The sequence below is a fragment of the Sus scrofa genome, chromosome 13 (genome assembly GCF_000003025.6).
Source record: "Sus scrofa isolate TJ Tabasco breed Duroc chromosome 13, Sscrofa11.1, whole genome shotgun sequence".
Taxonomy (NCBI): domain Eukaryota; kingdom Metazoa; phylum Chordata; class Mammalia; order Artiodactyla; family Suidae; genus Sus; species Sus scrofa.
This window is the reverse complement of record NC_010455.5, coordinates 30,546,319-30,558,556: the sequence shown is the minus strand read 5'-3', so window position 1 is coordinate 30,558,556 and position 12,238 is coordinate 30,546,319. Positions and strand designations below refer to the sequence as shown.

Here is a 12,238-nt window from a genome sequence, read left to right as displayed (position 1 = left end):
TTGTTTAGGTTTCATTGGCTTATTTTTGTCTTTGTCTTTATTCTAGTAGGTGGATCAAACAAGATGTTGCTGTGATTTATGTCAGAGAGCATTCTGTCTAGGTTTTCCTCTAAGAGTTGTATAGTGTTTGGCCTCTCATTTAGGTCTTTAATCCATTTTGAGTTTATTTTTGTGTATGGTGTTACACAGTATTCTAATTTCATTTTATCACATGCAGTTGTCTAGTTTTCCCAGCACAGATAGTAAATATTTTTATTTGTAATATCTACAGAAGGTCAGTTAGTAAAATACACAGTCTGCGCTGCAGCTTATCTTTGCTTATGTTGCGTGAAAGTAGCCACAGACAATGAGTGTGGCTTTGTTCCAATAAAGCTTTACTTACGAAAATCAAAATTGGGCTGGATTTGGCCTTTGGGCCATAGCTGGCCAATCCCTGAGGTAGAGTGATTTATAAAGTATTTTCTTTATGCTTTTTGTGCTCTTATAATGGAATCTTTCCTACTCTAAAGTGATAGCTGTATTCTGCTGTGTTTTCTTCTAGAGGCTTTATTGTTTTATGTTTTACGTTTTATAACTATAATCCATCCAGAATTGATCTGTGTTTATCCTGTGAGGTGGTGGTAGGGTCATGATTTCTTTTTTCTTTTATAAAGATGTGCTAACTGTGGTTCATGCATTTTGATAGCTAATGTTTCATTATCTTTTACTTCTAAAATAGTTTCTTTTTCTTTTTTTTTTTTTTAATTAGGATTGCACCTATGGCATATGGAGGTTCTCAGGCTAGGCATCAAATTGGAGTTATAGCCACCAGCCTGTATCACAGCCACAGCAATGTCAGATCCAAATCACATCTGCAACCGACACCACAGTTGACAGCAACACTGGATCCTTAACCCTCTGAGCGAGGCCAGGCATCGAACCTGTGTCCTCATGGATGCTAGTCAGATTCATTTCCTCTGAGCCATGACAGGAACTCCCTAAAATATTTTCTAATTTCTTTTTTTTTTATTTCATTTTTATTTTTTTGTCTTTTTGCCATTTCTTGGGCCGCTCCCATGGCATATGGAGGTTCCCAGGCTAGGGGTCGAATCGGAGCTGTAGCTACTGGCCTACGCCAGAGCCACAGCAACGGGGATCCGAGCCGCGTCTGCAACCTACACCACAGCTCACGGCAACGCCGGATCATTAACCCACTGAGCAAGGGCAGGAATGAACCCACAACCTCATGGTTCCTAGTCGGATTCGTTAACCACTCCACCACGACGGGAACTCCCTATTTTCTAATTTCTTTTTTTTTTTGTCTTTTTTTTTGCTATTTCTTTGGGCTGTTCCCGCGGCATATGGAGGTTCCCAGGCTAGGGGTTGAATCGGAGCTGTAGCTACTGGCCTACGCCAGAGCCACAGCAACGTGGGATCCGAGCCGCGTCTGCAACCTACACCACAGCTCACAGCAACGCCGGATCGTTAACCCACTGAGTAAGGCCGAACCCGCAACCTCATGGTTCCTAGTCGGATTCGTTAACCACTGCGCCACGACAGGAACTCCTCTTTAGCCTATATCTGATAATACTTTTTATTTTTCAACTTTAGTATCTGTTGACTTTAATCTTTTTTTTTTTTTAGGGCTGCATCTGTGGCTTATGGAAGTTCCCTGGCCTAGGGGTCAAATCAGAGCTACAGCTGCTAGCCTGTGCCACAGCCACAGTAACTCAGGATCCGAGCTGCTTCTGTGACCTACACCATAGCTCACGGCAATGCCAGATCCCCAACTCACTGAGCGAGGCCAGAGATCAAGTCCCCATCCTCATGGATACTAGTCGGATTTGTTTCTGCCTCACCACAATAGGAACTCCTGACTTTAATCTGAAGTTATGTGTAGAGATGTTTTCTTGTAATCTGCTCAGTAGCATGGACCTGAATTTAAGTTTTTTGTTTGTTTGTTTGTTTGTTTGTTTGTTTTTTGTCTTTTTAGGGCCATACCCACAACATATGGAAGTTCCCAGGCTACGTGTCGAATAGGAGCTGTAGCTGCCGGCCTGTGCCACAGCCACAGCAACACCAGATCTGAGCAGCATCTGTAACATCTGCAACCTATGCTACAGCTTGTGACAACGCTGGGTCCTTAACCCACTGAGTGAAGCCAGGAATTGAACCCTCGTCCTCATGGATGCTAGTTAGATTCTTAACCTGCTGAGCTGGAACTCCCACATGCACGTGAATTTTTAAATGATTTTAGTACAGTTGAACTGTTGAGAAAATTTTTATGGATTACCTACATAGTCAGATACTCTCCTGAGTATTGATGATAAAAGTTTGAATAAGAAACTGTTCCTGAGAGTTCCCGCGTGCCTCAACAGGATCATCGGCATCTTGGGAGTGCTGGCATGCAGGTTCAGTCTCCTGCCTGGCCTAGTGAGTTAAGGATCTGGCATTGTCACAGCTGCTGCATAAGTCACAGCTGTGGGTTAGATCTCATCCCTGGCCAGGGAACTGTATGTGCCACATAATACTGACCAGTCATTTCAGTATTATTATGCTGTGAGTGGTTTGCCTGTGTGCAGTAGTGGTATACATTTGTGGTTTGAGAGAATATTTTAGCTGGGGGTTCAGGGAAGGCTTAGTCTGAGAAATAAGTCTTGTTTTACCTACCTAGTACATTATTCATGTTAGATTTAAGTGCTGGCACTACAAAATTGTAATGTCTTGTGCCTCTTCTCAGACTAAATAGTAAGTTTTCAGTGATAACTGTTTTTGTTTGTTTGTTTTATCTTTTTGTCTTTTTAGGGCCACAGCCATGACATATGGAGGTTCCCAGGCTAGGGGTCCAATGGGAGCTGCAGATGCCGACCTCTGCCACAGCCATAGCAACGTCAGATCCGAGCCAACCTGCGACCTACACCACAGCTCACGGCCATGCTGGATCCTTAACCCACTGAGTGAGGCCAGGGATTGAACCCACAACCTCATGGTTCCTATTTGGATTCGTTAACCGCTGAGCCATAACGGGAACTCCCAGACATGAATAATTTTGTCAGACCTTTTATTTTTCTCATGTATAACTTGTATCTTTTTTAGGCAAAATGTTTCATGGATTTTAAAGCTGGAGGCACCTTGTGCCACATTCTTGGGGCTGCTTACAAATATAAAAATGAACAGGGATGGTAAGTTTTTATATTTATTTGCATATTTTGATATGATATTTAAGTCATTTAATGTTAACCTGTACTTTATTTGTATGTTAGATGAGCACATTGTGCATATTGTGATTAATATGCAAAGTAGATTGTCTTTTATCTAGAGTCCTAATTTACTTTGTGCCTACCCCTAGGAACAATATCAAACATTTATTAGGCAAGTTGTTTTTTCATATATGGTTGTATGTAGATAATAGATGGGTGTGTATTATTAGCAAATTGGAAGTTAGGCTCACTGTGAAATATGTAATTAAATATTTTGAACTTAGAGAATGTGCTGAAACATAGCAGGGTTTTTTTTTTTTTTTTTTGTCTTTTTACCTTTTCTAGGGCCGCTCCAATGGCATATGGAGGTTCCCAGGCTAGGGGTCCAGTCGGAGCTGTAGCCGCTGGCCCACACCAGGGCCACAGCAATGCTGGATCTGAGCTGCGTCTGCAACCTACACCACAGCTCACGGCAACACTGGATCCCCACCCCACTGAGCAAGGCCAGGGATCGAACCTGCAACCTCATGGTTCCCAGTCCGAGTCGTTAACCATTTGGCCACCACGGGAACTCCAAACATAGCAATTTTTTTATCAAAAATTTTTTTTTGTCTTTTTTGTCTTTTCGGGGCCACACCTGCAGCTCATGGAGGTTCCCAGGCTAGGGGTCTAATCGGGAACTACCCACAAATTTTGTTTTTGTTTTAATTTTTGTTTTTTTTAGGGCTATGTGTGCAGCATATGGAAGTTCCCAGGCTAGGGGTCCAATTGGAGCTGTAGCTGCCGGCCGATGCCACAGCAACACCAGATCCAAGCCACATTTGCAACCTGCACCACAGCTCATGGCAACGTGGGATGCTTAACCAGATCAAGTCCAGGGATCAAAGCCGAGTCCTCGTGGATGCTAGTTGGGTTTGTTACTGTTAAGCCACGACAGGAAGTCCAATATAGCAGGTTTTCTTTTTTTTTTTGTTTTTTCCGTATCTTTTTTTTAGGGCCGTATTTGTGTCATATGGAGGGTCACAGACTAGGGGTTAATCAGAGCTGTAGCTGCCAGCCTACGCCACAGCAACGCAGGATCCAGGCCTCATCTGTGACCTACACCACAGCTTACAGCATCACTAGATCCTTAACCCACTGAGCGAGGCCATCGATCGAACCTGCCTCCTCATGGATGCTAGTCAGATTCGCTTTTTTTGCTGAGCCACGATGGGAACTCCTCGAGATGGCAGTTTTAAGTGTTCTGGTGAGGCAGACCTTCAGAATGACAAACATCCAGCGTTCCCTGCTGAGGACACAGATGAAAGGCGTCTGGCTCTGAGGAGTACTGATTATTGGGAACCCGGTGGTGGAGCTGAGATGAGAATCCCTACTATTGTTCCTACTGTTTTGCTTCTTCCTTTTCTCTTTCTTTCCCCTTTCCTCACCCTATCTTTCTTGCTGCTTTCTTCCTTTTCTTTCTTGAACTCTGGGGTTTGTACCGTCTCAATGTGGAAGTTTTGCTGTTAGGACTATTGAGTGTTTAATGGTGTTGGGTTAGGGATAGAGGTTAAAAGGGTGCTGGAGTGTGTTGACTTTAAGTTATTTGGTAGTTTTAGTCGTGTTGCGCAGTTTCTAATCTTAGCATTTTTTCTCAGAATACTCATGTAATTTGTATTTTTTAATAAAAGTTAATCTAATTCAACAATTTTTAGCTGGTAAATGCAAATAAGTATTCACATCAATAATCAGGGCAAGATTATAATTACTTATTTGTAGTAAATAGATGCAGACTTGTGTCTATTTGCTAGAAGTTTTCTTTTTCTTTTTTCTTTTTTTCTTTTTAGGGTCGCACCCATGGCATGTGGAGGTTCCTAGGCTAGGGGTCTCATCGAAGCTACAGCTTCTGGCCTGTGCCAGAGCCACAGCAGCGCCAGATCTGAGCCGCATGTGACCTGCACCACAGGTCACGGCAACGCTAGATCCTTAAACCACTGATTGAGGTGAGGGATCGAACCTGCAACCTCATGGTTCCTGGTCGGATTTGTTTCTGCTGTGCCATGACAGGAACTCCAGAACTTTTATATATGGATGAGTGTTTGATAGATACTGTTTTAAAAATGGGCATGAGAATTTATTATCAGATGTAGCGTTCTGTTTTTTAGCTTTCTTTTTAGCTCTGGTGCTGCACCTCTTTACCATGGTGTTCCCTGATCTATTGACAGTGTGCCTGGGTACTCTCATATATAGTTTGTATCCTTGTTCTAGATTCCCAGTTGGAACTCTTTCTTTACTGGTTTTCTTGTTTAACTTGTATCTATGTTTCTTGTTCAGCTATGTTTCTTGTTGAGCTTGTAACCTGATCTGGACTCTTGAAGACAGAGTCTCAAAGTGAAATGACTTTTCCTAAGTCACATTTTAGGGGACATGCCAGTACAATGAAATATTTTTACCTGAAAAGATTTAAGGTGGTTTAGAAAGATACATAAAAGGAGTCATGTTTAAATTAAAAATGGGGCTGAAAAAGATGTAAAGGGATAGAGTTGGAGACTTTTAAATGGGGTGAAGAATAAGAATGTTTTCCAAGTCTTCTATTCAGTTTGTACCAGAAATACCTCCTTTCAGGTATAATAAACCTAACTGCAATACGCACTTTCCCATCTCCTCTGATTTAGACACTTGCAGTGAGTGGATCACTTACATTCCGAAGTGCATATTTTAGTAACTGCCCACCCATTTGGATATCTGAATAGTGACCCTTCTTCTTCGTAGTGGGTCTGACTTGCCCCATATCTAAGATACTGTTTTGAACTTTGTGTTCTCCGTTTGAACCTCACAGTGTAGCTCACAAGTTTGCTGGTTTCCTTATTATAGCCACTTTCTTACTTCAGCTTTCTTTTAGCTTCTGGTGATGTGTGGCTGGAGTAGCATATATATGATGTTGCATGGGAATACCTGTTAAATTATTGGCATTTGTCTTAATGTGAGAGGTGACCTTTTATTTTTCCCTATGACACTATTTGCTGCTGATATTCATTTCTTATAGACAAGCTTAGACCTTTTTTGTTTATTTATTTATTTATTTATTTTGGTTTTTTAGGGCTGCATCCATAGCATATGGAAGTTCCCAGGCTAGGGGTCGAATCAGAGCCATTAGCACTTAAGATAGTCTTTAAGCCTTACATTGAGAAATGTTGGTCAGTTGGATTGTTTAATTATAAAAGATGATTTAGATCTTTTAACTTGTGAATAAGTATCCTTTTTTTTTTTTTTTCTTTCTATGGCCGCACCTGTGGCATATAAAATTTCTTGGCTAGGGGGTCGAATTGGAGCTGCAGCTGCTGGCCTACACCACAGCCATAGCAATGCTAGATCTGAGCCACATTGCAACCTATGCTGCAGCTTGTGGCCACTGGATCCTTAAATCTGAGGGAGACCAGGGATTGATCCTGAATCCTCCTGGACACCGTGGTTGGTTTTTAATGTTTTTTTTTGTGTGTGTGTGTTTTTAGGACTGCACCCATGGCATATGGAAATTCCCAGGCTAGGGGTCCAATTGGAGCTGTAGCTGCAAGCCTGTGCCACAGCCAAAGCAACTTGGGATCTGAGTTGAGTCTTCGACCTACACTGCAGCTCATGGCAGTGCCAGATCCTTAACCCATTGACTGAGGCCAGGGATTGAACCTATATCCTCATGGGTACTAATTGGGTTCGTTACTGCTGAGCCACGACGGTGGCTCCTCTGTCTGGTTCTTAACCTGCCGAGCCATCATGGGAACTCCTAATTATCCATTTTAATAGCTTTTTTTTTTTTTTTGTCTTTTTGCTATTTCTTTGGGCCGCTCCCGTGGCACATGGAGGTTCCCAGGCTAGGGGTTGAATCGGAGCTGTAGCCACTGGCCTATGCCAGAGCCACAGCAACGCGGGATCCGAGCCACGTCTGCAACCTACACCACAGCTCACGGCAAGGCCGGATCGTTAACCCACAGAGCAAGGGCAGGGGTCAAACCTGCAACCTCATGGTTCCTAGTCAGATTCGTTAACCATTTCGCCACGACAGGAACTCCTGCAGGTGCTGCTTTAAAGAGACCAAAAGAAAAATGGTAAAAGACACTTTCACGTTTATAAAAGGTTTAACCACATGGAAATGACTAAGAATGGGTGAAGGCAACACCAGAATGTTATGTTTGGGTACTTAGGTGATGAGACATTGGGGAAAGATTAAGTAGAAGTAAATAGATAAATTATACCACATTTAGGACAGTAGTATGCTCAAAGAGAATACAGACACAGTTGAATTTGAACAGATGACTTTTATATGTAAAGTAGACATATAATGTTATACTTAAAGAATGGTGTAGTAGTTTACTGCCTTTGGATCTGTTCTATGTAAGAATCTGCTCTATGATATAAAATCTCAGATTTAAGGAAAACAGGATATTTCTTGGAATTGGTACTTCATTGTGACTGGAGTGGGTCGTAATGTAACTTTTTTTTTTTTTTTTTTTGTCTTTTTGTCTTTTCTAGGGCCACACCCAAGGCATATGGAGGTTCCCAGGCTAGGGGTCATATCAGAATGGGATCCGAGCTGCGTCTGTGACCTACACCACAGCTCATGGCAATGCCGGATCCTTAACTCACTGAGTGAGGCTAGGGATTGAACCCGCAACCTCATGGTTCCTACTCGGAACCACACTGAGCCACGAATATCACAACATTTAATATTTTATGAAGGTGTTGACTCTGTGCTTTCTTATACTACTCAGAGATAATAGCTCATACATTTCCTAGAGTGCTATTTTAATTTTTAGATCTTTCCAACTCACTTACATTGAATACTAAAACCAAGTTTTTAAAGTGGGAGACAAATTAACGATTTTTCTTCTCTTATAGGCGGAGATTTGATCTACAGAATCCATCCCGAATGGATCGTAATGTTGAAATGTTTATGAACATTGAAAAAACATTGGTGCAGGTACCTGAAAGTTAGAGTGTTAAAATTTTCCTTTAATGTACTTCAGTTCTAAGATTGATATTACATTGCCAAAAGATCAGAGCAAGGCAAGATTTCTGAAATTAATGTTCTATTATTTTTATGAGTTTGTGGATTAGCACTGTTAAGTATGACTAAAACTTGTCATTTACATAATATTGATCTTAAACTTCTGGTGTAATAATTTGATCTTTTTTTTTCTTTTTGCCCTTTGTAGGGCCGCTTCCCTCGGCATATGGAGGTTCCCAGGCTAGGGATCTAATCGGAGCTGTAGACGCCGGCCTACACCAGAGCCACAGCAACACGGGATCCGAGCCACACCTGTGACTTAACACCACAGCTCACGGCACTGCGACGGGAACGTCCTGATTTTTATTTTTTTATTTTTTCATTTTTATTTTTTTGCTTTTTAGGGCTGTACCCGTGGCACATGGAGGTTCCCAGGCCAGGTTCCGAATCAGAGCTACAGCTGCCTGTCTACACCACAACCACAGCCAGTTGGGATCTGAGCTGCGTCTTCAACTTACACCACAGCTCAGGGCAATGCCGGATCCTTAACCCACTGAGCAAGGCCAGGGATCGTACCCGCACGTCATGGTTCCTATTTGGATTAATTTCCGATGCGCCATAACGGGAGCTCCCTGATTTTTAAATATTGATTTCAGTTAATCTGTTATTTGAATATCTTTCATTTTTTTTTTTTTTCGCCTTTTTGCTATTTCTTGGGCCGTTCCCGCGGCATATGGAGGTTCCCATGTCTAATCGGAGCTGTAGCTACTGGCCTACGCCAGAGCCACAGCAACGTGGGATCCGAGCCGCGTCTGCAACCTACACCACAACTCACGGCAATGCCGGATCCTTAACCCACTGAACAAGGGCAGGGACCGAACCCGCAACCTCATGGTTCCTAGTCGGATTCGTTAACCACTGCGCCACGACGGGAACTCCCTCTTTAATTTTTAATATAAGCACACTCTCATCCTACTAATCTCTTGTTTATACAGTCATTTTTTTTTTTTTTTTCTTTTTTTCTGCCCTGCGGCATATGGGATCAAATTTGAGCCCAAGTGCCACCTACACCACTGTAGTGGGAATGCTGGATCCTTAACCCATTGTGCTGGGCTGGTATTGAACTTGCATCCCAGTGCTGCAGAGATGCTGCTGATCCCATTGTACCACAGCGGCAACTCCTATACGGTCATTTTCTTTGAATTTGTTTCATGGTTGTACCGTGAATATAGATCTTATACCCACAACTACCTTATGATTTGGAGAAAGAACACTTAGTTTTCTTTTCTTTCTTGGTATTTTTATCAATGGGTAAAAATTTTTTTTTTTTTTTTTTTTGCTTTTTAGGGGCACCCCTGTGGCATATGGAAGTTCCTAGGCAAGGGTTGAATCAGAGCTGCAGCTGCTGGCCTACACTGGAGCCACAGAAACACCAGATCCAAGCCTTGTCTGTGATGTACACTACAGCTCATGGCAACACTGGATCCATAACCTGCTGACTGAGGCCAGGGATTGAACCTGTATTCCCATGGATACTAGTTGGGTTTGTAAACCACTGAGACACATTGGAAACTCCTCAATGGGTCACTGAATTAACCTTCCTGGGAAAAGGCAGCTAACAAAAATTCAGCTAGGTATTATCATTAACTTAATGCTTGACACTTGTCTCATGGAACTGTTAGAGAAATAACTGAGTGTTTTTTGTTTGTTGGTTGATTTTTAATGATGGTTTGGAGAGTTAATGTGCATGTATTAATCATTACTATTTATAAGATTAGAAATGGGAAAAAAGAGTGAGAATCCACAGTCTTTATATTTTAAGTAATGTACTTGATGAGCCAAAATGGGCATTTCCCCTCCTCCTTCCCTTCAATTTGGGACTTAGACTGCAGGGGATTAATATATCAATATGGTACTTTAATGAAAAAGATAATGAATTTCTATTTCTTTTTCTTTTTTTTTGTCTTTTTAGGACCGCACTCACAGCACATGGGGGTTCCCCAGTTAGGGGTTGAATCAGAGCTGTAGCCATTGGCCTACACCACAGCCACAGCCACGCCAGAACTGTGTCTCTGTCTGTTACCTATGCCACAGCTCATGGCAATGCCAGATCCTTAACTCACTGAGCGAGGCCAGGGATTGATCCTGCATCCTCATAGATACTAGTCAGATTCATTTCTGCTGAGCCACATGGCAACTCCAGATAATGAATTTCTTTAGGTCATGAGTCTCAGCATTTTTTTGCTCTAGTGTACCTAGCTGCAGAGTAGGCATCTGGTGATGGTATTAAGTGACCTGCTGAACATTTTACATACTCTTCCAAAGTACATCCTCATGTTTTTTTTTTTTTTTGCTGTTTCTTGGACCGCTCCTGTGGCATATGGAGGTTCCCAGGCTAGGGGTCAAATCGGAGCTGTAGCCACCGGCCTACGCCAGAGCCACAGCAACGTGGGATCCGGGCTGCGTCTGCAACCTACACCACAGCTCACGGCAACGCCGGATCCTTAACCCACTGAGCAAGGGCAGGGACCGAACCCGCAATCTCATGGTTCCTAGTCAGATTCGTTAACCTCTGCGCCACGACGGGAACCCCCATCCTCGTATTTTAAGCAGTATGGCTTTGAGTGCCAACTTTTGACTTTAGGATCAATGCATAAATAATGTGACATTACTTTAAAAAAGAATTTCAAAATTTATCCTTTTTTCCTCAGAGCAATTGTCTGACAAGACCCAACATCTACCTCATTCCAGATATTGATCTGAAGTTGGCTAATAAGTTGAAAGATATAATCAAACGACATCAGGTATATATGATCACTTCATATACATTTTGTAGTAGTAAACTTCTTAAAAATCTCAACTAAATTATCTTTTGATTTCTGCATGTGTCTGCATTAAATGAAAGTTCTCTCTCTTCGGGTTCTTAGAGTACCAAACTTTCTTCTCTCCCTAGAATTATTGAGATGTAGTTGACACATACCATTGTTTAAGGCATCCAGAGTGATAATTTGATAACAGTGTATTTCCTAGAGTAGCATTTAATAAAATCATTGATACAGAGTCATCATAGTCTTACTTTGAAATATGTTTACATGGAGTTACATAGACCAGTGTATTCTGCAAATAAAGTGAGAGCTGGTGACACAGTTGTTGAAAGGAAGAGATCAGATATTACATCAAATAAATGTGCTTCCTCTCATTACATGTATTTATATTTATCAATTTAAAGAAATGACGGGAAAATTCCATTTTCACCATAGCTTCAAATCCTGTCTTGATTTACATGCACCAGTGCTGTCTTCTGATATCTACATTAACTTTTTGTAACTTCATTTTAAGTGGGTATTTTTGCATGTGTAAGTTCGTGACTACATGTGTGCCTAAACTATAAGCAAACCCATGTCATAGTAAACTAGTTGAGGACACCCAGTTAGAAGGTAATTTTCTTTCTTTTTTTTTGTCTTTTTGTCATTTCTTGGGCCTCTCCCATGGCATATGGAGGTTCCCAGGCTAGGGATCGAATTGGAGCTGTAGCTGCTGGCCTATACCACAGCCACAGTAATGCGGGATCCGAGCTGCATCTGTGACCTACACCACAGCTCACGGCAATGCCGGATCCTCAACCCACTGAGCAAGGCCAGGGATCGAACTTGCAACCTCATGGTTCCTAGTCAGATTCGTTAACCACTGACCCACGACGGAAAGTCCAAGAAGGTAATTTTCTGAAATAGTATTATTTGAGTGACAAAATTGTACCAATTCTTAGGATTAGTTGAGAAGCCTCATGAAGTATCTGTCTTTTTTATGCTGCAAGAGAGATTGCCAGTTGGATTTTGTTTTAGCATTTAGTAAAATGTCTTCAGATTTCTCAAAGCAAATATTTCTTTTTTCGTTGTTGTTGTGTTTTTTATTTTTTATTTTACTCAATGAGTTTATTACATTTATAGTTGTACAGTGATCGTCACAACCCAATTTTATAGCATTTCCATCCCAAACCCCCAGCGTATTCCCCCTACCCCCCAACCTGTCTCCTTTGGAAACCATTAAGTTTTTCAAAGTCTATGAGTCAGTATCTGTT

At 41.8% G+C, this 12,238-nt stretch overlaps 1 protein-coding gene across 1 annotated transcript in view; it reads left to right on the top strand.

The window, feature by feature from the left end:
• SMARCC1 (SWI/SNF related, matrix associated, actin dependent regulator of chromatin subfamily c member 1) overlaps positions 1 to 12,238 on the top strand; it is a 166,292-nt gene that overhangs the window by 17,714 nt on the left and 136,340 nt on the right. Inside the window, 3 exon segments of the mRNA XM_021068731.1 lie at positions 3,076 to 3,161; positions 8,052 to 8,133; positions 10,872 to 10,964. Coding sequence (XP_020924390.1) covers positions 3,076 to 3,161; positions 8,052 to 8,133; positions 10,872 to 10,964 — 261 coding nt within the window.